Raw genomic sequence first — 25,961 nt, 5'->3', positions numbered from 1 at the left:
ACATGTGGCCACCATCCCGCTCTCCTGATGGGCAGCCATCCATGATCGCACAATTCGGTCAGCTAAACCCATATACACATTACAGAACTGCATGAGGGAAACGGATAGGGAGGAAGATAAGATATGGTGGTGGTGGTTGGGGGGTTGCGTCCTTGAGGAAATAACCTCAAGTGGCGGCAGAGCAGTCTTCAAAAACGCAGCAAGAAACTAAAAATGGGCGCGTCAACACGCATGGAAAAAGTGACGCGTGCTAGTTGTAAGCGCACTGAAAGCAATACCCCTGCAGACAAGGAAGAGGCCAGGGGCATTTTTTTAAAGCCGCTGAAAAACAAGAAGCGCAAACAAAGCCCCGCAGAAAAAGGAAGACCCTGTATCAATATACCTAGGCCCATTAAAGTAATGAGGAGTGGCCGCCGCCACATTCCTGCTGGCTTTGTAAGAGTAGTTAACCGGGATACATGTGACTAAGCCGCACTGAATGCTCCTGCCGGCAAAACATAGTAAACAGTGGTGGTGCGCCAACGTGAACACACGCACAGACACACACACACACACACACAAACGCCATGCTTAAGCATGGGCTAAGACAGTCAGCATCCTGTAATAGCAGTGTGGCGAAGGAGTAATAGGCGGATATTGTTGTGCTCTCTCGACTCAGTGGGTCCCATTGGACACCGCAGATCCGTTGGACCATCCGGGGGGCGTCAGGAACCACTCAGGCCCCGACAAACAGCTCCAAAAGAGGAGACACCATCCACTTTTCGATTGCTCCAGTAGTTTAACCAAGTTGAAAAGCATTCTTAACATCTGACACATTTTTTTGTAATGGCAAGGGGGGCTGGCCCCTTCTAGGGGGAACCACAAAACAGCGTCGTCCCCTTATGTGTAAGTCTTTCCTTCCTGGGGGCTGGGGACATGAGAGCAATTTGCGCTGGCCCATCACAATACTATCACTCAATCTCTGCCCCCCGGAGGTGAAAGCCGTGGTGGAGCCCATTATCTTTGCACCATCAGTCTCCAGCGAGCTGACACACTTGCTCATTCATACCCACTGACAATCGTCACAGTTTGTGGTATGTCATGAAGGGTGACCTCTTGGCTTTGGTGCCCTCCGACTTGTTCTCCCTCCTTCTTCAGCTTCTTCTCCTTCTTCTTCTTTTTCCTCTCTCCTCCATTCTCCATCCTTCCACTGAGCTTCAGGCTGTGCAATCAGACAGAGAAAGGCGGGGGTGGGGAGGATGATGATGGGACTGGGGTGGATGTCAGACTGGGTGGGGCTTGTCGGATGTAGGATGTTGAGGCATGTACTGTGTGACCAGTACACACCACATCATCAACATCACGAGACTGGTCCACTCAGTATATACTCATCATGCATTCTCTTCACCCCAACCGACTCCAACAACTGAACCCCATGGTCAAAGTTTACAGTTACAAACACACCCATGAACCATGTCAAAGCCCCAAGGGTGAGTCACATACAGCAGAGCAGTATTGTACACTCTGTGCTCAAGAACCCATTGCTTGCTTGGTGTGATCATATCTCAGGTGTGTGACAAAACATAGCTTACAAAATCAGCAAGGGGTGGGGGGACAAAAAAAAGGTCCAAGCCGCAACATTAGTAGAGCAGTGGAAGGGGAACTCCTGCGGTCCACTGCCTCCGCAGCCAGGCTTTGTACCCGTGAGTGAGGTGAGCAGCGTTTGAAAAGTGAGCCAGAGGTCCGGACCACCCTTGGTCAACCAATCTCCTGTTGACAGGCCAGGTGATCCCGAGTCTCCCTTACACGGCGAGTGTCTGCAGTGTAACCTCATAGCCCTTTTTTCATGCAGCCAGCGGTCACCCAAGCGCATCAGATTCCGTCCTCCCTCCGCCGTGCTGGGTGCCCTGCCATGGCCCAACCCCCCCTCCCACCACCACCACCAACCTCCCCCCTGCCCTGGGCTTAACGGCGACTGGCTTGAAGCGTGGGATGTACATCTCTGTTAAACAAACAATGGAAAGAACACAACAATCTTCCACGCCATGCGCGTGTTTATGGCCACCTGTTTATGCTTGCTTTCGCTGTGCCAAGTTTGTTTGAAGAACTACTGCCGCCGCCACCCCTCCCTTCGTGTTGTTTGTGTGGGAAAAGGGGGGGAAACGGTCTTGCTGAAACCAGGTGATTTTGGGTCTGATTTGCACTCTGGCTGACGTGCACAGAGCCACGCAGCGATGGTACTGAGGAGGTATGGGCGAGCCCGCTGGAAAAAATAATTATTTTCAAGAATGCGTGTAGGAGAGACATAGCGAGCAATTACATGAAATACCTTCACAATCCAATGTCGCAATAGCCATGTCAGAGACCTGGTACCATCTAAGAGCTGTCTACTACCTAGTATGGTAGTAGACTTCATCTGGTACTTCACTTTTTTGCCGTTTTGTTTTCTTGTCCCCCAAGAAATGCAGCTCTTGCCCTGAATTGAAACTTGAGAGGGTCAAGGAAACTTCTCAAAGAAATAAAAAAGGGATTCATGAGCACTAAATAGGGTATTCTCTACAAAAATAGATTTTTATGTGTGACTTTCACAAGCTGTGTTAATTTAATTGGACAAATTTGACTTGTATCAGCTGGATATGTTTTGATTTGAGCTCAGTCTGATTAAGATAATATTTGGCCGTGTGAGAATGGTGAGGGGAGTCTCGGACTTTATTTGTTTTTCTGAGCATTAAGATGCTTACATGACCTTAACATGCTTGACAAAATAATCCAAATTGTCATGGCTAATTTTCCAAGGGTGTGAACTTAGTTAAGTGACTTATGGTGAGCGCTCACATACCGGTAATTAAAAAAAAAACAAAAAAAAACCTAGCCAGACTTTCATGATGAGGTTGCGGTAGTCCCATGCACGTTTTAGTCTGCATGGCTTTCCACATTACCAGAGCACACACCATCCTCTACCTCTCGACAGAAGCAGGCATCCAACAGCACTGCTCTCTCTCTTATTTATGACCTATAGACTCACTTCACCTAACCGATCCATCCCCTTCTCCTGCCGAAAGCAACGGTGTTCATCGCTAACCAAAACACAGTTTTCCATCCCTCAGGGATTGAAACAGTGGAGGAGGGAGAGGATGGTTAACGGAGCTCTCTTCCATAGAGGCCCAGACTAATGGCTCCGGCTAAGCTAAGCTGTGTGCACTGGCACTAATGGACTAATGGAGATGTGTAAGCCTCCTGGATAACACTCTTTCCACTCGTGGCACTGGTACTGAGCATCACAAGAGGAAAAACCAAAGGCCACAAGGACTCCTTCTGTTGGACCACCACCACCACACACAACAAACATTCCATGTCATATATTTTTTTAGATTCACCGTTACTGATAAATGTTTTACATGTAGTGCTGTGTATACAATTTTATAACATTTTACAACATACTTGTCTGCTTTGGCATAAAGAACCTGAACTAAAGTGAAGTGCTGTCATTTTCCACATTGAATAGTAAATGTAGAAATAATAAATGCAGACAAAAGTGGCTCAGCAATCTCCCTATGCAGACTGACCAGGAACTCTCTCTCATGAGCTCCAGTGTTGAGCACTCGCCCACCCCCTACACAATATAGCCTTAAATATAATCTGGTGGGGTAACACAACACCCGCAACTTGATCATTATGGAGGGCCGAGTGGGACGGCAAATTTGTTATCCTTCCTGTGATGTATGTCTCTCCATACATTATTGAGCTCTATTGTGAAAGCTATTGAATAGGGTGTGAGCCTATTGCTGCAGGTGGAGACATTTCTCTATTGTACTGTAATCTATTATATTCTATTCCATAGGAGCGCATAGCCAAGCTCTTTCAGTTGCTCTGTATAGGTGTTTAATTCAATAGCCAAACTTTGGGGAACCCACAGAGATAACAAACAGAGGACATTCTAGTCTTTGCAATGGCCAAACTGAGAATAAGAACTAACTAGACCCAAGAAGAAAATTTTCAGTGCAGAATGGCATCCTACCAGTGTTGTGATCACAATACCTACACATAAGAAACCTTTGCTAAACATTTCACTAGTTACTGCTCACGCTATGTGTTCAATGTTATACACAACAATTTCCTTCGTTATACTACGATGAAGAGAAACATGGCTCCTAAATATTAAAGTTTTGCTGCAGAGCCTCCCAGAATTATCTAAATAATTAGTATGGAGCACAAGTGTAGCATTCAGTCCTTATCTTTGCCATGGGCAAGAGAAAATGCATCCACACAGAGACGTTGTTGCTTGAAACATAGCTTTGCTTGGTCATTATTTATGAGGATGGTGGAGATGAACAAACACACGTTCAAAGACCATCTGGTTGCATCTGATCCATCTGTGCTTACCGAGTGCCACTGCTGTGGCTACCGAAAAACTAAACGCCGTCTCTCCATTCTTTAAAACAGGTCAGTCTATTTCCCACACATTCTTATGCAGTACAGAGTTAAGAGAGGGCAAGTGTGGAACAGGATGACAGTGCACACTGCTGCCTCAAAAGGAGACAGGAAGAGAAGAGGGAGGAAGCGCTCCTATGATAACCTTGTTCCATCCTGAGCAACAGCTCCTACATCCACAGTTAATGAAACTCTGAGAATATTAACAGTGGCAAGTGGGGGTCGGTCGGGTTCCTCCCAGTTTAATGCAAAAACAAAAAAAAAGCGTCCTAAGAGGATACAATATTGCATCCACTGACAATAGATAAATGTCCTTGGAGCAGTAGCATTTGACGTGGGAGAGGGAGTATAGGGATGAAAAAACAAACAAAACAAAAAAGACGGGAGGCCAGATGTGAACCAGTGAGGCGGCTACTTTCATTACCAGAAACCGCACTGAAATAGAGAAGAAGCCGATTCACCAATCAGCCATTCTCTACCCCGTGGAGGAGATAAGGAGTCTATTCACAGTCACAGACCTGCCAATTAAGCACATCATTAAGTAGCCGTCACTCACCTGTGAGGCTAGGGGTGGTGGGGGGCAGAGAAACGGTACACTAGCCGTCAGACAAAGGCAGCTGCCTCGTGGGAGCCATTCGACCAGCTCTGCCTTCCCCTTTGAGAGCAGCAGGCATGAAGGGCTCCCTGACAATCCACTGAATGGATGTGTTTTAACCGAGGCGGTGGAATGTCAGCAAACACTGTTGAGTAAGGCATGTTTCGGGAGCAGGACTATGCCAGTCCCAGTGGAGTGTAAACAGCGTGTTCGCGTTCACAAAGCCCAGTTGCCTAAGATAGCCTCCAGACAGCTTTGCGTCTCTCCACAGCAGTGTGACGAATGGCTGATTGCTGTATCGCCAACCTGCTGGCACTTGTCCTGCCACACATATTGGAACAGCGCACCCCCATTCAAACCCACCCCCACCCCCCAACCACCAACAACATAAAAAATCATCAACCATTTATTTATTTTTAAGATAAAACATAGCACAACATGGATAAGCCTTGTGTCATAACACAACAATTAAAGTCGCCGCAGAGGAGAGCAACCTGCTTTGAATACTGGTTGCGGATCGCTGTTTTGAGCTAAACATGATACGTCATGGTGATCCTTGGATCGAAAGTCATTTGGCAACATCAAAGAAAGGAATGCTTTGACAAGAACTCATCTCTCTTTCAACACTGCATTCCACGCTCTGCTTACAAATAGTGTCGCCCCCCCTCAGTCTCTACCTGCACACCACTGCCCCCTACTGAGGATTGTTTGGCTTACCAGCTTGTCCTTAAAGACCATGTGTCGGAGCCACTTGAAGTCCAGCGGCTTGAAGGCTGAGAGGACGAAGAGGGACTGGTCCTCATAGTTCTTGGGGCTCTGGATGGCCCCCTCGGGATATGTGATGCGCACCGTGGTCTTGGAGCCGACGTCCTTCTCGTAACCCTTCAGCAGTGCCTCGTTCAGCCTGCAGCAGTCAACCATAGGCATGAGAAGACACTCGGCACAAACACGCTGCTTCAAAACCACAGCATGCGTCTGTCTGTCTGTCTGTCTGTGCATGTGTGGGTGCATGCGTGCGAGTACGTATAGAAATAAATAGTAAGCCTTACAGGGATAACAAGGTTTGAGGACAAGAAGAGAGTGAAGTCACAACAGCGCTATTGTGTCGTCTACTGACCTGACCACGACGTCGTACTCATCTATCACCGCGCCCAACGACTTGTTGGAGAGGATCCCGCCATTTCCGATGATGATGCACTTTTTGCAACTCAAACTGCAAAAGAACAAAAAGCAAAACAGGGATTATGCCCGAAGCTAGTAGGCAATTATTGCCAGACCTGAGAGAAGTAGTTTTTTGTGCTTGCCCTCCTAACTCTCTCCCTCCCCAACTAATCCAAGATCCCTGCCTGCTTTGTGTGGTGCACTGTGGTGGTGGAGTGATGTTTGGGGACGACATCTCCACCAAAGGCGAGGAGAATGTGTGTTTACAGAGAGGAAAAGTTCACTTGTGGAGTTCCCACATCCATCACTGAGAAAGCCTGTCCTGCGACAAGCCTGACAAGACCTGATAGAAACCGATTGTGCGGCTGCTGGGGTCTGTGGGTTGACAGGAGGGTCACTGGACGGCTGGGGGGGTCAAACAAATGAGGGAGAAAAGCAACGCTGATGAACAATGGCCAGATTGGATCTAGCGCTGATTTGCAAAAGGGGTTTTGGGTGACCAGAGTAGAAAGACCTCAAAAGAATGCCACGTAGATGAATGGGGCAAATTACGAGCCTGGAAGAGTATGCTGATACAGATGCATGCTAAAAAACAATTGACAAAGAACTGAAAGGATTCCTTGTATGAACTTTTCTAGGTGTTTCCAAACTATGTAGGACCTCCAGAGGAAGGCCATATGAGAGCACTTTGTGTTTGATAATGCACGGCCGAGGCAGCCATAAGCGAGAGTCCAGTCGCAAACCCTACATGCCTTGCTATAATCATGGCAACGCAACTCTTACAGTACTAAGTGTAGTGAGAAAAATGCTCTTAGGAGAGCCAAACACACAGCGAGATTTTTTTTCCATTAGTCAGTGCCTCGACTAAAATGTAGGGATCCGGTCCAACATGTAAATGTATCCATTGATTACTCGTTATTATTTTAGAGGGAGAAGCCGAATGGGAGGGGCTTTCATCAGTGCTGAACTATTGCCCGGTGAGTCTGATTATTTTCTTAATTACGGCAATCGATGCATCAGCTTCACAGCAAAGCCGTGTGTGTGTGTGTGTGTGTGTGTGTGTGTGTGTGTGTGTGTGTGTGTGTGTGTGTGTGTGTGTGTGTGTGTGTGTGTGTGTGTGTTTATGTAGTTGGCTAACTGGTAGGCCTACCAGGACATTTAAAATACTACCAGTATGTTAAACTTCCCGGTAGGCCTAACAGTTAGCCAACTACATAAACCTGTTGTCTCCGTCTCCTCCATCATCACCCTCACCAGTCCCCCTCCTGCCAAAACATTTGCCCTCTTCACAGGGGCACAGCTCATCTCCACTTGTGGGTGCGTGTGGGTCTGTAAGAGGGTGATGAGAGAAACAGTAACATATGGCTCTCTTACCTGTCCAGATCCGAGCCCAGCCCGTAGTTCTGAGTTGCTGATAAAATAGCTTCTATGATCCTTTCTGCAATCAGAGAGAGAGAGAGAGAGAAAGACACAGGGAGAGAGTGAGTAAGAGTGAAAGTAAGGATGGGGGGATAATGTAAACTGAAGACAGTGTGAGAACAAAAGGCCTGCTAACCACACTTGACATGACAGACCACCTCTGCATACACTTTGCCTAGAGAGTCCCAGTGCACTGATTCCCAGTGATAAATGTACAAGGGCCCCTCAGCCAGCGAATGGGTGGGCTGCCTGGTGTAGTGAACCCTGTTCCGTGGTGTTATACAATCATTTGGAGTGGGCAGGCAGGCAGGCGGCCTGGCGAGAGAGAGCCAGACCACAGAGGCATGCTCTGCGAAGAGGAGGATGTATACAGTCTGAAGCACTAAGGAGAGGAAGGCGACGAGGAGAAATGCCAGTTGAGCTAACTGTATTTCTAAACAAGCACATTCTTGGGATGACAAGGTGGATAGTTGGCCCGGTGGAAGGCCAGGTTACATCACGCGTTCCGAACACCAAGCGTTCTTCCACAAGAGTCGTAATTTTCCTCCCTTCCCCACCTGATGTTGCGTTCTTCTCACGAATTGGGCCTGGTGTGTGTTTACAACTCAGCTTTTCAGCTTTTCTGACTATTTTTAGGATGGTATTACAGCTACGACATACAATTTCCTGGGTGTCCATGTGTTTGCTGGAGCAAGAGTGTAAAAAACCCTAAATAAAATAAAAAAACTAAAAATAACACTCAAGGGGAAGTCACGTAAAGAAGCACAAGACAATCAATAGTGTTGATGAATGATGAACAATTTTATCAACTCAAATTACACACATAACACTCAGTCAAACAAAACGAAAAAAAAAAAAGCAGAATCAAAGCGCAACAGGGCCAAAGCATTGTGTCACACCAGTGTGTTCAGCCCTTGCGACCTAGCATGACAACATATGAGACATTGGTAATGTCAATAGCAAATTAAGACAGACTACTTTTCCATTCTGTCTGGGGTTTGAAATCAAAGCCTGTGGCGTGAGTGTACATCTCTGTGTTTATAAAGACTGATCCGCAGTATCAATTTTTAATTGTAGGAGATGCAGAAAAACACGTCAGTCGCCAAGATACAGTTTGGTTCACACCATCAGACACATCTGCTCCACGCCTATTACCGACCGAGGAAAGAAAACAAGGAGGCAGGAAAGGATGGAATGACACCAACACAAACTACTGCCACGACATTACGAACCAATTAGTTAACACAAACAGGCACTCTAATCAATGTGAAGGGGAAGTGAAAATGATTGGACTCCCCATTAGAACGAACCGCAAAGGAAGACGCACAAGGAAGGCCCAAGAAAGGCAGCCATCCATCATCCGCATAGAGAGATATTACACGTGTCTACAGGCACACCTTGGGGAGAGAACACAGGAAGTAAACAAAGGGAATCACTGTTGGAACTCAATCGGCTATTGCTATTCCAAGTCTTCCCTTACAGCCTCAGAACACTTCCTGTAACTGTTAGGAGGCTGGTGTGAACTTTGAAGAAATCAAAAGCAGCATACTTGAGCGATTACAGTAAGTCCTCTGTAAATATACAGTGAGGTCCTGTGGAAGACAGTGTGGTGTTTGGTTCATAAAGTAACTAGCGATAAAAGCCATTATCAACAAGTAAGGTTCATTTAAAAATCAAAACACCCCAAAATCCTGGCAATTAAGTGGTACATTTAGGAGCAAAGGCCTTTCAAGGATGTATGCGGGGTGCTAGGATTACAACATCAACAACAACCAGATCCATCTTCTTTGGAGCAGTCAGGAGTTAAGAAGGCCAAAAGAAGAGAACTCATCTCCCTCAACTGCCCTAAAAGGCCACAAAAACATCCCACGACAAAGGCTGGGGCGTGAAAAGCGTGAAGCATTGTGAGCGTATTAAGGCTTCAAAATACCTCACTGATTAGCACAGAGACAAATGGCGAGCCCCGTGGAAGCTTTGAGAGCCAGTGAGATGCATTCTTTTAATGGGCTCCATAAACACTTCACCCGAGTACTCCCGAGCTCTCAAACAAAACAATTCCTTTGATTTGGACCTCTGGTGTGAGCATCAGCCCGGCTTCCTCAGCCGAGGAGACGGGAGGCCTAATCACTGCATGATGTGAATGCAGACTGGTGCCTTGGTCAACAGACGTGCCACTTCTGCACAGTGTTCGAGGGCCCCGAGACAAAAGACAGCAGACAGGTTTCATGAGCAACTATGCAAACACCCTGGCTATGATTCTTGGCACTGGCCCCACAGGAATCAGGCATTAGTCATTTTAGATAGTGCGTCCATGCATGTTCCGCAACGTACTTAAAAGCCATTACGTGCACAGTGGCCAATGACTGACCCGGCCTTACAACTAATAAGTGTCTGGAAGCTTCATCAGGAGTATATGACGTATATACTATTAATACAATATTAGGGCTGTAACGATATTGTAGCACAGGGTTTCCCAAAGTGGGGTGCGTGCACCCCTGAGGGTGCGCGGCCTGCCATAAGGGGGTGCATGAGCTGAATAGAGCAATGGCTGATATGTGTGTTTTTATACAGAATTCATGAACATTATGTAGTTTTCAATTGTTTGGTGAATTGTATGCTTGAAGGGTCCATCTGAAGTGTAATTTATAAAGCCTAGACTTGTAATATTGGCAGAAATAACGTCAGGGCTATTGGAAATGAGGATTGCCCAGAATGTGCGGCTGTGCAACATTCGCTTAGGGGGTGCGCGGACGACATTGAAATGTAAAAGGGGGTGCGCAGGGGGAAAAGTTTGGGAACCGCTGTTGTAGCAAACCGAGAAATCGTCACACAGTCACAATACTGTACCATGATGCAAGAGGGCAGTATCATGATACGCTCTTTCAAAATTCTGCTACCCTTCAGTCCAGAAAACTACCACATGAACTGAAAAAAAGATTAGTAGCCTCTGGTAACCTATTCAACCTATAAACGACAATCAAAAAGATACATTTAAAAATCGTGGGGTGTATTGAATCGTAGGTCAAACATTTTGATACGAACTAAATTGTGAGTTGAGTGTATTGTTACAGCCCTATACAATATACCCCATGTGTAATGCAATATTTGCTCTCTTCAAGTCCTGTTTTGTGTTTGGGTTTCAAGGCCTGCTTTGTGGACTATCACCAGAACACTGTGGCACTCTCTCATCTTTGGAGTTAGTCATTTTGCTATCTCTATTTTCACTGCACTGGTTATTGAAGGTCCTTCTGTTGGAACGTCATTGTTACATACAATCATGGGCATATCGGGTTCTTTTGTGCCTTGCTGTCTTATTTCTGACAATAACTTTGGTATAATGCTGTGGCTACCCTAGGACATTGACAGAGGCTCTACAAGGTTGAAACACTGCTGTGCTGTTTCTGTCCAATTTATCTGAGCAACAGAAATGTGAACACTAATATCACATCTCGCATAAAAAAGGATAGATATAAATAGCGTTACTGTTTTGCAAGACATATGGATGCTCAGCCCAACGCAGTGTGAGTCGAGAGAACAAAGGTAAGACTATTTACGTCATTAATGTTAAAAAATTACCTAAAGGTCAGAGTCACAATAACCAAGGAGAGGTTGCAATTACTCGCTGCGTGGCTGTAAAGTTCCCCATGGAGAGAAAGCTGGTCTATGGGGAAATGGAAGAATCTAATTAGAGTAGACAATATAATAGTACAGTAGTGTAATATACAGAAAATTGAGGTGAAGTAGGGTCATATCAAAATGACAGTAAGATGCAATTGTAAGATGGTTGAGAAATAAATAATAATCTCTAATTGAAAAGTTAATATGGCATAGTACTATTACACTACAATAGCCTACTGTATGTTGAAGTAACATTGGCTTGATTGAACAATATACGAGGAAAGGGTTGCTGTTATGACATCAAATACAGTTTGAGTAACAGCCTTCGCTATACAGGACATGTTTCATGAAGAAGCAATAGCAAACTTTTTTTGAAGTTGTTTTGTAACGGCAGGAAGTCTTCAGAGCAGAGTTTGTGCTCCCCGGGTGCCTCCGTGTTTTTTAATCTCTGCTGTTTGAGTTTAAACAGTTCAACTGGAAAATAGTGCTCAACATCAGTTGTATTTTTTTCTTTTCTCCACTGGCTAATCAGATGATGACATCTCTTTTTTAAGATCTCTTGCTGCCACAATCCCCCCCCCCCTCCCCCCCTTTGCCGTCCTAAATTTAGCTTAATATTTGACTCTGATAATTAACTAAGAAGCTAGGTTATCACACTTGTGAGTTAACAGTTTACACAGCAACAGTAGTAAATCAACACTTTTGCCGGGGCGTCACATGGGTGTGAAACCTCTGTGAAAAAAAATTGTCACTGAGTGTGAAACTGTCAGTGGTGCACCTCAACCTACTGGGTGCATGCGGCGTGCTTCTGTTCGTTGCACAGGAAGAGACTTTGGTGGGTGGGTGAATTGCACAGGAAGAGACTTTGGTGGGTGGGTGAAAGGGAGGGGTCGTGTGGATGACATGATGCAACCATTTCCGTGGTTGTGGCAAAAACCAACACCACCAACAGAAAAAAGGAACAAAAAAGGTAAAAACATTCCAATCAGAAGCATCTTGTGACGGCAAGCATCTTGTGTGGCATCTTTGCCACGCACAGCAAACCAGAAAAACAGGTGACATGGTAGCCATTTGTTTTACAGCAATTTAATTCAAATTACCACATACTCTCTTTTACACATCATCACCAGTATCATCACAGTTCATCAGAATTATAACGGTGCAACTTTCAACTATGCTCGCATTCTGCTTGCTGACAGTCATCGACAAAACACAGTGTGCCTTTGTCATTAATCCTCAGCGTCACTTCAGTTATCTTAAGGCACAGTCTTTAACTTGACGCCATCACATGTGGAATATGGTTCAGTATAATGAGGTACTGTGCATGGATTAGCTTTGAAAAAGCAGACGCAATTTTAACAATTAAAAACAAAAAAATGTAGGGCTTTTTTGCCTCCATTCTTGACAGGACAGAGGAGGAGCGACAGGAAAGGAGTGGGGAGAGAGATACGGAGAAGGATCGGCAAATGACCCGGACCGGAATTGGACCCGGGTTGCCGGCGCAGTAACCCAGTGCCCTACCGTTAGGCCACAGCAGGGCCATTAAATTATAACAAATTTAATTATAACAATTATATAATAAACTCTTGCTTCTTTACAAAAAGGCAGCACCACTATAAATTGTCTGAGTAGTTCAGCATCCTGAGCCACTTATTGCACCATGGGGGTCAGCTGACAGCTTCCATCACATCCACCATTAGGTAGATAAATGTTCTGGCACGGCGGATACATTTCAAAAATGATCAAGGGATGTACGGTATGCGTAAGAGTGTCCGCAGCCTTAAGCCAGCAAAGCACAGTAGATTTGACGTCTTCAGACCTATGATTGTGCGCGTATGATGGACAGGTATAGGAATTTAAGGAACTAATCATCACGGGTCATATGAGCAGGCTGATGTCAATTTAAATAGCAATGCTTACAGTTCAGACATTGCGATGGATCACATGCTACTGTAATCCACTGTACTTTCAAAACCGTCATTTAAAAAATATAAAACATGCTGCCTAAGCGTGTCCAGAAGAAATAAAATAAAATAAGGCAAGCCATTGAGCCTGAGTCATCAGTTTCTTGCACTTAGCGAATTAAATAAGACAGGGGTTTCTTAAAGACCCTTAAGCCAGTGCCAGCGAATGAAGCTGGTTGCTCAAAGACACAAAACATACGGAATGCAAATGAATACATGAATAAATACCACTACTTGCAGTAGTACAAAATCTATTTTTCTGCAAGCACTGCAACAACAGCCTTAAACACATTTTACACCCTCTGAACTCAGCTGAAACCAGGTGATGTATTTTTGGCAGAGCGGCTCACTTCTTTATTCGTCTCATTAAACAGAGTTTGGAGTATTGCATTTCCAGCCAGAAGGGAGGGTTTTGGACATTTTGATTATCATTTCGGAGGAGTTGGGCAACTGAACCTTCAATAAAGCTGTCACATCTAAGCCTTGTGGAGCTACACATGGCAGCTTTTGAGAGCACGTCAGTAACTAGGTCAGTCTGACATGAGCTCTGCCTAGCTCGAAATGGCCCAGAACTCACCAGGCACGTGGACACCACAAGAGGGGATTTCTACCAGCCTCCACCATAAACACATATACAGTGCCCTCCATAATTATTGGCACCCCTGGTTGAGATGTGTTTTTTAGCTTCCAATTATTTTATTTTTTTTCTAAATAATATGGGACCTTAATGGAAAAAAAGAGAAAAATCCAACCTTCAATACAAGTGCATTTATTCAGTGGGGAAAAAATCCCACATAAAGAAATAATTATTTGACATCAAATAATGTGTGTCACAATTATTAGCACCCCTGGTGTTAATATTTTGTACAACCTCCTTTTGCCAAAAAAACAGCACCTAATCTTCTCCTATAATGTTTCACAAGATGGGAAAAGACAGAAAGAGGGATCTTCAGCCATTCCTCTTTGCAGAATCTCTCTAAATCATCCAGAGACCTGGGTCCTCTCCTCTGTACTCTCCTCTTCAGCTCACCCCACAGGTTCTCAATGGGGTTGAGGTCAGGGGACTGAGATGGCCATGGGAGGAGCTTGATTTTGTGTCTGGTGAACCATTTCTGTGTAGATTTGGCCATATGTTTAGGGTCATTGTCTTGCTGAAAGACCCAGTGACGACCCAGCTTCAGCTTTCGGGCAGAGGGCAACAGATTTTGATTTAAAATGTCCTGGTATTTCAAAGCATTCATGATGCCATGCACCCTAACAAGGTTCCCAGGGCCTTTGGAAGCGAAACAGCCCCACAGCATCACTGACCCACCCCCATACTTCACAGTGGGTATGAGGTGCTTTTCAGCATGCGCATCTTTCGTGGTACGCCAGACCCACTTAGAGTGTTTGTTGCCAAAAAGCTCAATCTTGGTCTCATCTGACCAAAGCACACGGTCCCAGTTGAAGCCCCAATACCGCTTGGCGAACTCCAGACGCTTGCGTTTATGATTGTGAGTGAGGAAAGGTTTTCTCCGTGCATGCCTCCCAAACAGCTTGTTGGCGTGTAGACAGCGCCTGATGGTTGATTTGGAGACTTTGTGACCCCAGGATGCTACCATTTGTTGTAATTCTGTAACAGTGAGCTTTGGAGATCTTTTGATTTCTCTTACCATCCTCCTCACTGTGCGTGGTGGCAAAATAAACTTGGGTCCTCGTCCAGGCTTGTTTACCACTGTTCCAGTTGTTTTGAACTTCTTAATTATTCCTCTCACAGTGGATATGGGCAGCTGCAGTTGAGTGGCAATCTTCTTGTAGCCTCTGCCTGACCTGTGAAGGTCGACGCACATCTGCCTCACTTGTATGCTGTGTTCCTTTGTCTTTCCCATGTTTAAGAGTGGATAAGAGAAATGGCCTCGGTGTCACGTCATATTTATACCCCAGGGAAACAGGAAGTGATGAATTACTAATTAAATGTTCCTACATACTCTGGTAAACTTTGTAAACTACTGTAGAAATGACAGAAATGCTTCAATTATATTTATTTCCTGGGAATTGTTAAGGGTGCCAATAATTGTGGAACAGGTGATTTAATGAAAAATAATTATTTTTTAGTCAGGGATTTTTTTATTTTCTTACAATTCATTTGAGTTGAAGGCTACATTTTCCTACAATTTTCAGTGTGACAGTATTCTTCTGCAATAAACACTGAATTTATTTTAAGGCTTTTAACACATCTCAACCAGGGGTGCCAATAATTATGGAGGGCACTGTATGCATAACCCAATACCCATGTCGTCATGATTAACATACTGTATGGCTTGTAAAGAAAAAAAGTAAGCAATAAATGGTGAAATGCAGAAAAGAGAAAAGCCTAACCCTGTAATGTTTTAATTAAAAATATTACTTCACTAGAAAAATGTGAACATAGGTTTAAGTTAGGTTTAAAGAAGTTCAGTAATAGTGCGATGAATAAAATGTCGTAACATCTTGTTTACGCTTTATAGCGGTGCATCATATTGAACACCAGCGAAGACAGATAGTAATAACAACAAATTATCTTCTCATCACAGCAACGCCAAGTAGTTTTCCTGTTTAGTCGCCCTAGGAAGTGAAATGGAAACGAAATGGATTCTCAGTGAGGTCATAGTCCATGGTGGGTAGAGGAACCGATTCAGAGGTTTTTTTGGTTACACTGTTACAAGTTGATGATGACAATGATGATGATGTTTAAAATGACCCCTTTACCACCCCGCAAAATTTAGAATCTAGAGAACAAGTGACATTTACGTATGTCAAGCGTTGTAAGCGGACCACCACATGGAACAGTGATAGAATTTCACTGAACTGGACTTTCGAGTTGTAAAGTACTTTGAAGCCAAAACATCAAGGGTTAAAAACACAATCCATTTTCTATTGAAAACCAGACAGAAAGACAAAACAAATGTGTCTTTCACAGCTTTTGTTGTTAATCTGACCTGCCCTGCTGTGTATGTGGGTGACATGGGAGCACAGTCTTCAACCTGATACATGCTGAAACACCAAAGATGCTGATAAGGACAGTTTTGAAACGCAACGTTTTTAATAGTCAAATTCTCTTGGGTCTGGTGCAGAGTTTAAAAGGGACAAACAAAGGACTTGGGCAAAACATTTGAAAAGATACACTTTTAGATCCCTCCCTGTGTCTAGGGAGGAACAGTTGCTTCCCTACACAGTAGCATAACATGCGCTTTGCTAACCGTATTTAGACTGTTAGAAGGCTTAATAATAACTGGAAATAGGGAGGAAGTCTCAACCCATTCATTATAACGCAAGGCTAGCCTAGTGGAAAAAACTTCCATGGCTGGAAGATAAAGCCATAAGGCATTTCCCCCTACTTACAAGGAAACTCACTCGTTCCCTTTGTGCATCTAGTGTGCTACCAAAATGGTGTGGCGGGTGGGTGAGACCGTTTTGTCAGTTTCATTCAAGTGAGGATGCTTTCTGCTTCTAGAATGAGCCTACACTTTTGCCTATATCAATGAGATCACTGATGACCTCGGCAGTGAATGGATTTATATTACAATATGTCCACACGTGAGCTATTGGGCGGCTATTCTGTCTGTGCATACTTGTGGAGTAAATCATTTTAGCACTTCCATATTTCTGACAACATGAAAGAACATGTGAAATTGTGCAGGAAGGGGAAACTGCATGCAAAACAAACACACCCACTACATCTGGACATACAGTACGTGCATAGTAAAAACAGATCACAATTGTTTTCCCTTACACCATACCTTGTGTTTTTACTCCAAACGGTGGTAAATAACCGCTGACTTTTGACAGGCGCCTAAAATTTGGATCCAGGAACATGGGAGCAGGTTTCGTAAACCTGGAGACAAGACAATAGAGAGAGAGAGAGAAAGTCATAACAGGTTAAAACATGTGCAATATCAAGAACATCCTTGGCTGTTCGCAAACTAAAACAAAGAGAAGTAAAACCAAGAGTTTGATCGGCCCTGCATCTGCCCAGCAGAGATGCAATGATAACTGCGGATTAGTCGGTTTGAATTTCACATAATCCGCAAGCTGTCTGCATCTTTATCAACTAGAGCCAGACCTGCATTGCACAGCTTGACCTGACCCTGCCTTAAAACTATGGGAAGAGATGTGGAAACGAACCAGCCGCCACCCTGTGTCCGACCAGGAGCTAAACCTCACACTTCGGGGCGGCTTGTGATTCGTTAATCAGGAATGCTGGGCATCCGGAGCTTCTGGGAAGAGTTTGCTGCTGTCAAAAAAGGCCCTTCATCAATCCCTTCCATGACCCCTTGCTCTGTAATGTCTCACTAGAAGTAAGCTTCTGTGAAGAGAGAAAGAAGGGAGGACCGCGGGGGGAAATAGCACACTGTAGCCATCCTGTATGACCTGGGCTGAGAAAAGACATATTTCAATTCTTTAAATTAAAATCTCAAAATGTCATGGTCCAATGTTCAGAAAAAAAGGCAAGCTGGCATGAATATGCTATGTGACTAATGACTGCGTTTGCCTTTGAACTTTCTGGACATTTCAGTGGTCTGGTCTTTACCAGGTATTTCCCTCGTAATGCAGGTGCATTAGTCAACCATGGAGTGGAGCGGTATCAGTTTCCCCCCAAACACATTGAATAAAGTGCCAGACTAAGGCACTGCTGTGGCTCAAGGGCCTTGGGGTGTAAATGAGACTGACAACCCAGTCCCCCAACCCCTCAGGCAGCAAAGCAGCCCCGAAAGAAGCTGGCAAACACACCCTGCCACCTGGATCCCCAAGAAAGGGCAGGGGGTGGGGGCTGGTGAAAAAAAACCCAGATTTGTCTGTGTGGGTCTCGATAAAGGTCAGTCTCTCACACCCAATTGTTGAGTCTAGAACTACCCTTTTGGTTACCTTTGGGGATACAAGAAACAAGAAAAGCAGTTATAAAGAAAAGGCTGACTTGTTACTACAGTCAGTGTGTTTTAGAAGTTTAGGAGTTTAAGAATGTCATGCAAAACGCACTGAAAGAAATTCTCCCTGCAACACAAAAATGAGACAACATGTGTACAGAGACTTGCTTCATGTCAACACACGACGACACTGTTGTTTCGCTCAAACCACTCTCCCACCTCTCCTCCCTGGCACACGCACATGCTCACAAACACCATACGGGGCTTACTGTAAAAGCACTGTTTGTTTTTCCGGGGCTTAGGATTAAATCTCAAGTCAGATTCAGTTAGGGCACTTTAGAGGCATGTTCAACAATGCGTGTAAGATGCAAATTACATGCTTAACTAATTTTTGTAGGTTTAGTGTCTCAACAAACATTCAATATGTAATGGTCTATTTAGTGCTAGCATCTGTTTCCACTTAGAAGCCATTGCATCTGAGCAGCAAAGCTAAGGAGCCTTGCACTACGGTCGGCCCCAATAAGCAACTGTGAACCATAGGGCCTCTTTTGATGATGAGGAGCCAGTACTTTGGTCCTTTGCATTCGTTTATAAAAAAATAAATAAAGCAAAACAAACCACAAACAACCAAAAACAAAAGACCCTCAGCCACATGGTTACTTTTAATTAAGCTATCTCATAAAATATTTTTTAAAAGACACTTAACTGACCAAACATCCGACATAAAAAAACAACTAACATTTGAACTTATCCAGCCAGAACATGATGTGGTCTAAACAGGAAAAAGAAGTGCTGACCAAAGCAGTAAAGTCCTTGGTCTCATTTGATGGCATGGCATACATAGAAGTTTAACAATAAAGGATAAGCAACACATTTCCGAAAAGCTACAGCAGGTTTTTTCAAAACAACTACAACAGTTGGTGAAAAGCATCACAGAAGAGGGGAAAACATTTCAATGCCCATCGGTATTCAGGTAATTATTGAGGCTGATGCATGCTCCAGCATTGCATTTTCCACAGCTCAGTGTGCACCTCCACTACTACGCTTTCAGAACATGCCGACATACTATAATCCAAATATTCAATGATTTTACAAGCAAAGGCAGTCACAGTTGTATTATTTTGCTCCGTTTTTGCAGAATGTTTCCTCGTCAATGCAATGACTTGCAAATTAATTTTATTAGATTTAAGATTAGATTTCTGTCTCCCACTCGCTTCCTGTCACCCTCTCTCACTTTCCTATCTGTGTGTAAGACATAAAAGCCCCTTAATACATATTCAATTTTAAGTAAAATATATTAAGCAGGTTTATTCTGGATACAGTAAGTAATAAAATTGCCAAATCCAAATCCATTTCATGTAGAAAACCCACCGTCCTCAGAATTCTACCTACCATCATCAAACAGGAGTATGAATGCTGTACAATGCAATAGTAGACTGGTTATAGATGGATTTGTTTTGTTTATAAACACAGTGTTGTGAGGAAGGGCAAGACACGGGCAGCCAACCACGTGAGCTGATTTTTTGACTGACAGCGGTTTCCAACAATCAGAGGTTGAGTTGTGCACAGCTAGCTTCGCGTCGTCAGGAGAAAACTAAAATGTAAAACCCATGTATACCGGCTGCCGTAAAAAATGTAGAACCCATGTATTCCGGCTGCCGTCTAGGCTGTGTGCAATCTTCCACAGAAAAAAAAATTACCATCAGGGCCCTGGTCTCTCTCCCTGTGTTTTTTCACTCCCTTGTAAATAATGCACTTCACCCCGAAGCTACAGAGGAGGACACCAGAAGACTGTGTGAATGTTCGGCAAGCTCGGAAAATAGAATGTAATAGCAGTCATTACAGGGGGGAGCAAATGTGGGCTACGATACATTAGGACCATTTTAGATCAAAAGAGGTACCAGTCCACATGTTTGAGCAATCAGGAAACTGAGAGAGTACAGTAATGCCTGAATGAGAAGGCGCCATCACCATCAGTTAGTGTCCTTGAGCAAAACTGAAATCAAGCCTCAATATTACTGTTAGTGGCTTTTTTTAATCTGTTAGCATGCCCTCGTCCACATCAGTGATTGAGACTGCCTTGGAGTTATAAGGATGTGAAGAAATCTTTCTTGAAGCACAAGAAATAAAAATTGTCAAATAACAGATATCCAAAGCATGAACTGAGAATCTGTCAATGACAGACAAAGTACACATCATCATCTAAGAAAAGTGAGGGAGGTGGGGGGACAAAGCAACTCAAATGTGACCTGATTTCTTGAAGGTTGAAACTCTGAGTTCACCCTCACAGCACGGAGCTGCTTTCACAGCCTGGCTCACAGGAGCCCTCGAGGCTCGTTCGCAAACTGCTTCTACTCAACTGTGACATCACATAATTAGCAGCAAAGCCGCTCAGGTGTTTGGCAGGACTCAAGATATTACTAATCAGCGAAACACAAGAGACGTCTGGAAAACAATTAAGTGGCAGAGGTTGAAAAGGCTGCCTCCAGTCCACCCGCACTCGGGCACCCACCAAACCCTCAACACCTGCTCTTCATTTCCTGACAGACTATTCAAGTAATAAGGGAAAATAACACTGTTCAGGGGCCAGACATGGATTCCGTTGGTTGCTTACAGCTCGGCTCGAACATTGAGGACTCGTGCAGCATCACAACGGTCGGTTTGTTGTCCACGCTGTTCATTGCGTAAATCTCGCCATCCTGATGCTATTGTTGGGTTTCCAAGCCTTGCGTGTCTCAGGTGCTCAACTTTGCCCGACAAACCGAGCCAGTGAACATTGCTCTCTTACTTTCTCCCGCTCTCTCACGCACAGGAGTGATTTGAGGGCAGAATAGGTCAAAAACAAGCAGCAGGACCATTTGTATGGGTCCCTGTGGGGACGTCATCACGTCCTCTCAGTTCTTTATTTAAAACGTGTCCGGAGAACACAGCACTTCAACAGAGAGCTTTCATGGTGTGGAGCCCTGGCTCACACTGAATTATTCAGAGGCAGGAAAGGGGATCTTTCCCTCTTTTCGTGCCACTCTCTGGACAGATCCCGATGTCTGGAAACTACGCGCTTCCATATGACACATCTCCCCATTGAGTAATGGATAAATGGCAGAAGAAGCGGAAGAGCAGAAGAACTTGTCAGAATGACCTCAGTTGAGTGAGGGTTGTGAGAGAAATCGTTGTGGGCAACATATTTCTGAAGTGTCAAAAAATTGTTGGGCTATCAACACCCTCAATAACCAGCATCCAATGCTGGTGCCCCTCACATGTTGCCCACCTATCGAGCCCTGTGAGGGTAATGGGCCATTTAGCTCGAGACGTTCTCAGCGCCAACATCTGTTTCCACTGACTAGCTGTTTGAAGGAGATCAATGGCATTTAACTCTTGGCGGGATCGGCTCGGGAGGCCAACAATAGGTCAGTTGCCTCCACTGGCGGCCGAGGAGTCATCGATTGTTCCACACCACGTCAGCTGTCAGAGCAGAGTCCCAGAATCTAATACATACCTAATAAAAGGTCAAAGGTCAGGTCGGCCAATGAAGCCCTTTGGTGGGTGGATGGTCAGTCACCCACAGAGACATGCAAGAGGGCCCTCAACTGTCAAGAAACCTCATCCCACTTGAGGGTTTAACAGTTGCAAAATATACGAGTGACTCAACGCTTACAGGAGAAAGAAGTGGTGTGTGGGTTTATGTGTGTGTTTGAAAGAGTGTGTGAGAGAGAGAAAGGGACCTGAAAATTATGACTACGCATGGACACTGGGGTTACTGAGTAACATTGTGCAAGTAGACGAAAATAGACAGTCAAAGTGGGCCATGGCAACATGAAGGAGGCCATTCTTACAAGAGCTCACAGCTTTACTCCAGTTTTGTTTGACATGATCATTAGCTGAATGAGACCTAGTTAACCATGCACTTGACATGCACAAATTTGTAAAGTTGAAAGGAAAACGCAACACGCAATTACCATGAAATAAGGAGGACCCCCATTGAAACGTGCACGCACAGACACGCACACACACACACACACACACACAATTGAAAACTTACTTTGGGTAAATGGTAGTCATTTTCGCTGCAGCATAGCCCGGCTTGCAAGCCCCCTTGCTGAGGTTGCCATACTTGTACACAAGTTCCAAGGGGCTAGAAAAAAGGGGAAGCAAAAAGGGAAAGATGAACTGAGAGCCATAGAGGGGTGAATGAACACCCAGCACATCAATGTGCATAGTTGTGACAGCTATATCATAGACACCTAATGCAGACCCTCTGGGCAAAGGACAGGTCTGCGTACCAATCCATAATTTTATATTTTAATTAGTGGTGGGCCGTTATCGGCGTTAACGTGCTGCGATAATGTGAGACTCTTGTCGCGCGATAAAGAAAATATCGCACGTTAATCTATTCTCAAAATATAGGTTTGGAGTTTGGGTATGCACGTCACCATAGCGTTTAATTGACAGACGCTTTTAGACTGCGCTCCAGTCGCTTCTCCTCTCTCCACCTGTTGTTTCAGCAGACCTAAATATGAAGTGTTTGCAGCTGAAAACATTAATCCCTCTGCCGTGGTAGTTGTTGTTTGAGTGCTTTTTCATAAGTGGTAGACTAAAGAGACGTTATTGTTTGAGGTGAAGCATAGAGACATTATTGTGTGTGAGTAGCTACCAGCCCGACATAGCCTACATTTCCTCACGCATTGCATAGAATACATCAGCAACTTCCAGAAATCTTGCCTGTGCTATAATTGCAAAACATTCCGTGTGATAGTCCTATGCATTTTGAAGATTGTCAAACTGAAACTGTCAATATCTACTCTCGCTGAATGTTTGTGTTGCAATCGCGCACATTTGCGATTCAGTGAGATATTCTCATGTCCGACGGTAATAAACCTCGCGGTTGTCGCGCTTGACTTTTTTTTTTTTTGCAAACTGAATTCATGTCGAGTTGTAACTCATCTGGCATTCTAACTCTGAAGACAACTGTCAAATCACAGTGTGCCAGTGCTGTAGGTTCTAGATAGGAATATCCAGTAGCCTGGCTCTGCTGAGGGCTGCTGTGCCCTGGCTGTGCCTACTACGCGCAGAGCTCCTCCCTCTCTTAAAGGAGCCGCTGCTCCTTTTAACAGTCAGTGGCAGATTCTCTCTCTCTCTCTCTCTCTCTCTCTCTCTCTCTCTCTCTCTCTCTCTCTCTCTCTCTCTCTCTCTCTCTCTCTCTCTCTCTCTCTCTCTCTCTCTCTCTCTCTCTCTCTCTCTCTCTCTCTCTCTCCCCATTAGAAATGAAATACTGAATTGTTGAGGTAATTTTGTTTAAATAGCCTAAATGTTTGATAGATTTATCTGTATTTGCATCTACAATTTATAGCGCTGTTCATTTTGAAATTTCAGTATCTTATAACTGTAAATGCTTCCTAACATATTGGACACACTTTACACATATTGCTGTGATTTTTTTTCATCTCCAAGTATCAACATGACCATTTTTTGAAGATGAGATGCATTTTGGAAAAAAAGATGAGCTCTGGTCTAATGCGCCATCTGTCTTAAGAAACCCCAAGGTTTTTTCAGCATTATTTCTCTATCGTGCCTATTCTGAATGAGCCATTTTGATATAGATTAATCTAGATTAATTTCATAATTGCAGTGAGATTAATCTAGATTAAAAAAATTAATCTATGCCCACCCCTAATTTTAAGAGACTAGCTGTTGAAAGAGTGTTATTATCAACATGGTGTAGACAGACAAAGAGCAGGGTGGCCCTTTACCAGAATGGAAACTGATAGTGGACGGCAGTGCAATGCTGTGGTCACATTGTAGCTTGCCATCACCACCAGTGAAGCAATGTTGACCTAACAATTTGTGCATGGTCATAAAGTTCTCAACAGTAATGCTGCAGAGCCCTGGGTTGCCTGACGGTAGGGACACATAGGAGGCGAAGCAAGCGAAGCGAGGCGAAATCCAACAGTCATCAGGTCGTCGCGGCGAATCAAATGGAATGGAACAGTTATGTTGTTGATTTGATTGGGCCGCGGCAGGAGAATTCGCTCCTCATTTGCATAACATTAAACTTTCTTTAATAATTTTGCTTCGCTTCGCTCCTGTTCGCTTGCCTTCGCCTCTCTCATAGAAATGAATGGCAAAGTTCGCAAATTTGCGTGTATGTGTCCCTACCGTGAGGTAGAACTAGTAGAAATGGAGCTGGAGGATGTAGCTATTCATTTCTACAAAATGCCAATGACTGTGGGGGAGATTGTCCATTTTCTATTGCAAGCTCCAGAAATGTAACCATTTCATCCTATAAGTAATTCTCTCATTAATGGCAGTGAGGTGAATCTCTGGTTTGCAGGCAGAATCTCTGGAGTTTGTGAGCTTTAGTCAGCACTGATGAATTTCTAAAAAATCTTTGACACATAATGAAAAAAAGTCTTTCTATTACAACACCACCCATAACCTGTATATCTACATTTGTTTCTTTATAATAATACGCATTGGACCCGAGATAATAATGGTGGTCATTTGATGGGAGAATGTGGATGGGGTTATTTTTAAAGCAGCTGCAGTATGTTAGCAATCTCGCAAGAATAGCTGGTAAAACTTCTCATGTAAACAAATACCAGTGGAAGGGTGAGCTCTGTCTTTACGGCAGTGTTTATTTTTACATCAACTCTTGTCTAAATTCAGTCTCTCCTTGACTAAAATAAGACATTTCTAGACTGGACACGCACACGCACACACACACACGGTACTAATAGGTCTTCCTAGTTGCTTTAAGGGATTTGTACAGGTGCAAGTGGTCCTCTGGCATATCTGGACTATTTATTTAACAAATTTGTCCACAGGATCCATTCGGATCACCCAAGACGCTCTTAAAGTGATTAGGGGCCCTGGATGAGAAAAAAATCATTTGTATTTTAAGGTGGGCCGGGGTGGCATCCGTTGTCATCAGTTCATTCGTTAGCCTCGCTGGCGACCTCCGGAATGAAAGGGGTCAAGCTTACGCACCCATACCACACACGCACTCGCTCCCCCTTTTATTAATCACAGTTACGCACAGCAGCCTTCAACCAGGGCATTAATAACTAGCTCGGCTCGGCCCTTACTTAAATAAACAGGGAGCCGAGAGCGGGCCGGCACAGAGAGGGGAAAGCCAACACGGGGAAGAGTGCCTGACAGCTGAGAGCAGCAACGCGCCACACCACGCCACGCCGCCTCATTTCCCAATACGCAATAACACACACGTACAGACATGTAAACAGCTACAACGCTTACACTTACACTCACACATGAATGCGGACAAGTATGCTCTCGTGCCACGCGGACGAGACTGATGGATGCGCTAGTGATTGCAGAGGCAACATGAAATGGGCCACAAAAAAAAGGTATTTCTTGGTCTTTGTCAAAGTTGCTACTGCACACCACCAGTGACCCAGAGACTATTTAGTCAGTCCCATTCCAAGAGACATCAAAACCACCATTGTTTAGTCTGATTATCTCCTCAGACAAATGTGCTTCCAGACAGCCAAACACAAAAATGTTCTTTGAGAAGAATCCCAGTTCAACAAGAGCTCCAATGTGGCGTAGGACAGGGGTAGTGCTTAGGGGGTGTGGGGTGATCTTAGGTGTGCAGCATGGTGGGATTCTCTTCACATTTTAGTTACTGAGTGCGTTTACATGCAGTTCAGTATCCCGAATATGAGGCATATCCCGGTTATGATCATATTCGGAATAAGGTGTTTATATGCGCACAGAACGTTATATCCCAGGCTACATTCTCGGCCGTTATAGAATTCTCTTCAAATGCGTGTAGCCTGGATACCAGCAACAGCGTTCCATGGGAAGCCCCAGTATTCGAGATAAGGTGTATACATGCGTCAGTATCCCGGCTTCTTTCGGAAAACTCCACCTAGCATATCCCGATTTCTCAGTATC

The 25,961-nt window shown here is 44.4% G+C and overlaps 1 protein-coding gene across 6 annotated transcripts in view; it reads right to left on the bottom strand.

Annotated features, from left to right (window-relative positions):
* st3gal3a (ST3 beta-galactoside alpha-2,3-sialyltransferase 3a) overlaps window positions 1–25,961 on the bottom strand; it is a 47,922-nt gene that overhangs the window by 13,175 nt on the left and 8,786 nt on the right. For all 6 annotated transcript variants that reach the window (XM_063201424.1, XM_063201422.1, XM_063201423.1 and 3 more), the window contains 5 exons: window positions 22,090–22,182; window positions 16,926–17,020; window positions 7,541–7,604; window positions 6,123–6,218; window positions 5,723–5,909 (listed from right to left, as the gene is read on the bottom strand). In XM_063201424.1, coding sequence (XP_063057494.1) covers window positions 5,723–5,909; window positions 6,123–6,218; window positions 7,541–7,604; window positions 16,926–17,020; window positions 22,090–22,182 — 535 coding nt within the window. The remainder of the gene's footprint in view (window positions 1–5,722; window positions 5,910–6,122; window positions 6,219–7,540; window positions 7,605–16,925; window positions 17,021–22,089; window positions 22,183–25,961) is intronic.

Source organism: Engraulis encrasicolus, chromosome 6 (assembly GCF_034702125.1).
Source record: "Engraulis encrasicolus isolate BLACKSEA-1 chromosome 6, IST_EnEncr_1.0, whole genome shotgun sequence".
Lineage (NCBI taxonomy): Eukaryota > Metazoa > Chordata > Actinopteri > Clupeiformes > Engraulidae > Engraulis > Engraulis encrasicolus.
This window is presented reverse-complemented; position numbering and strand designations above follow the sequence as displayed.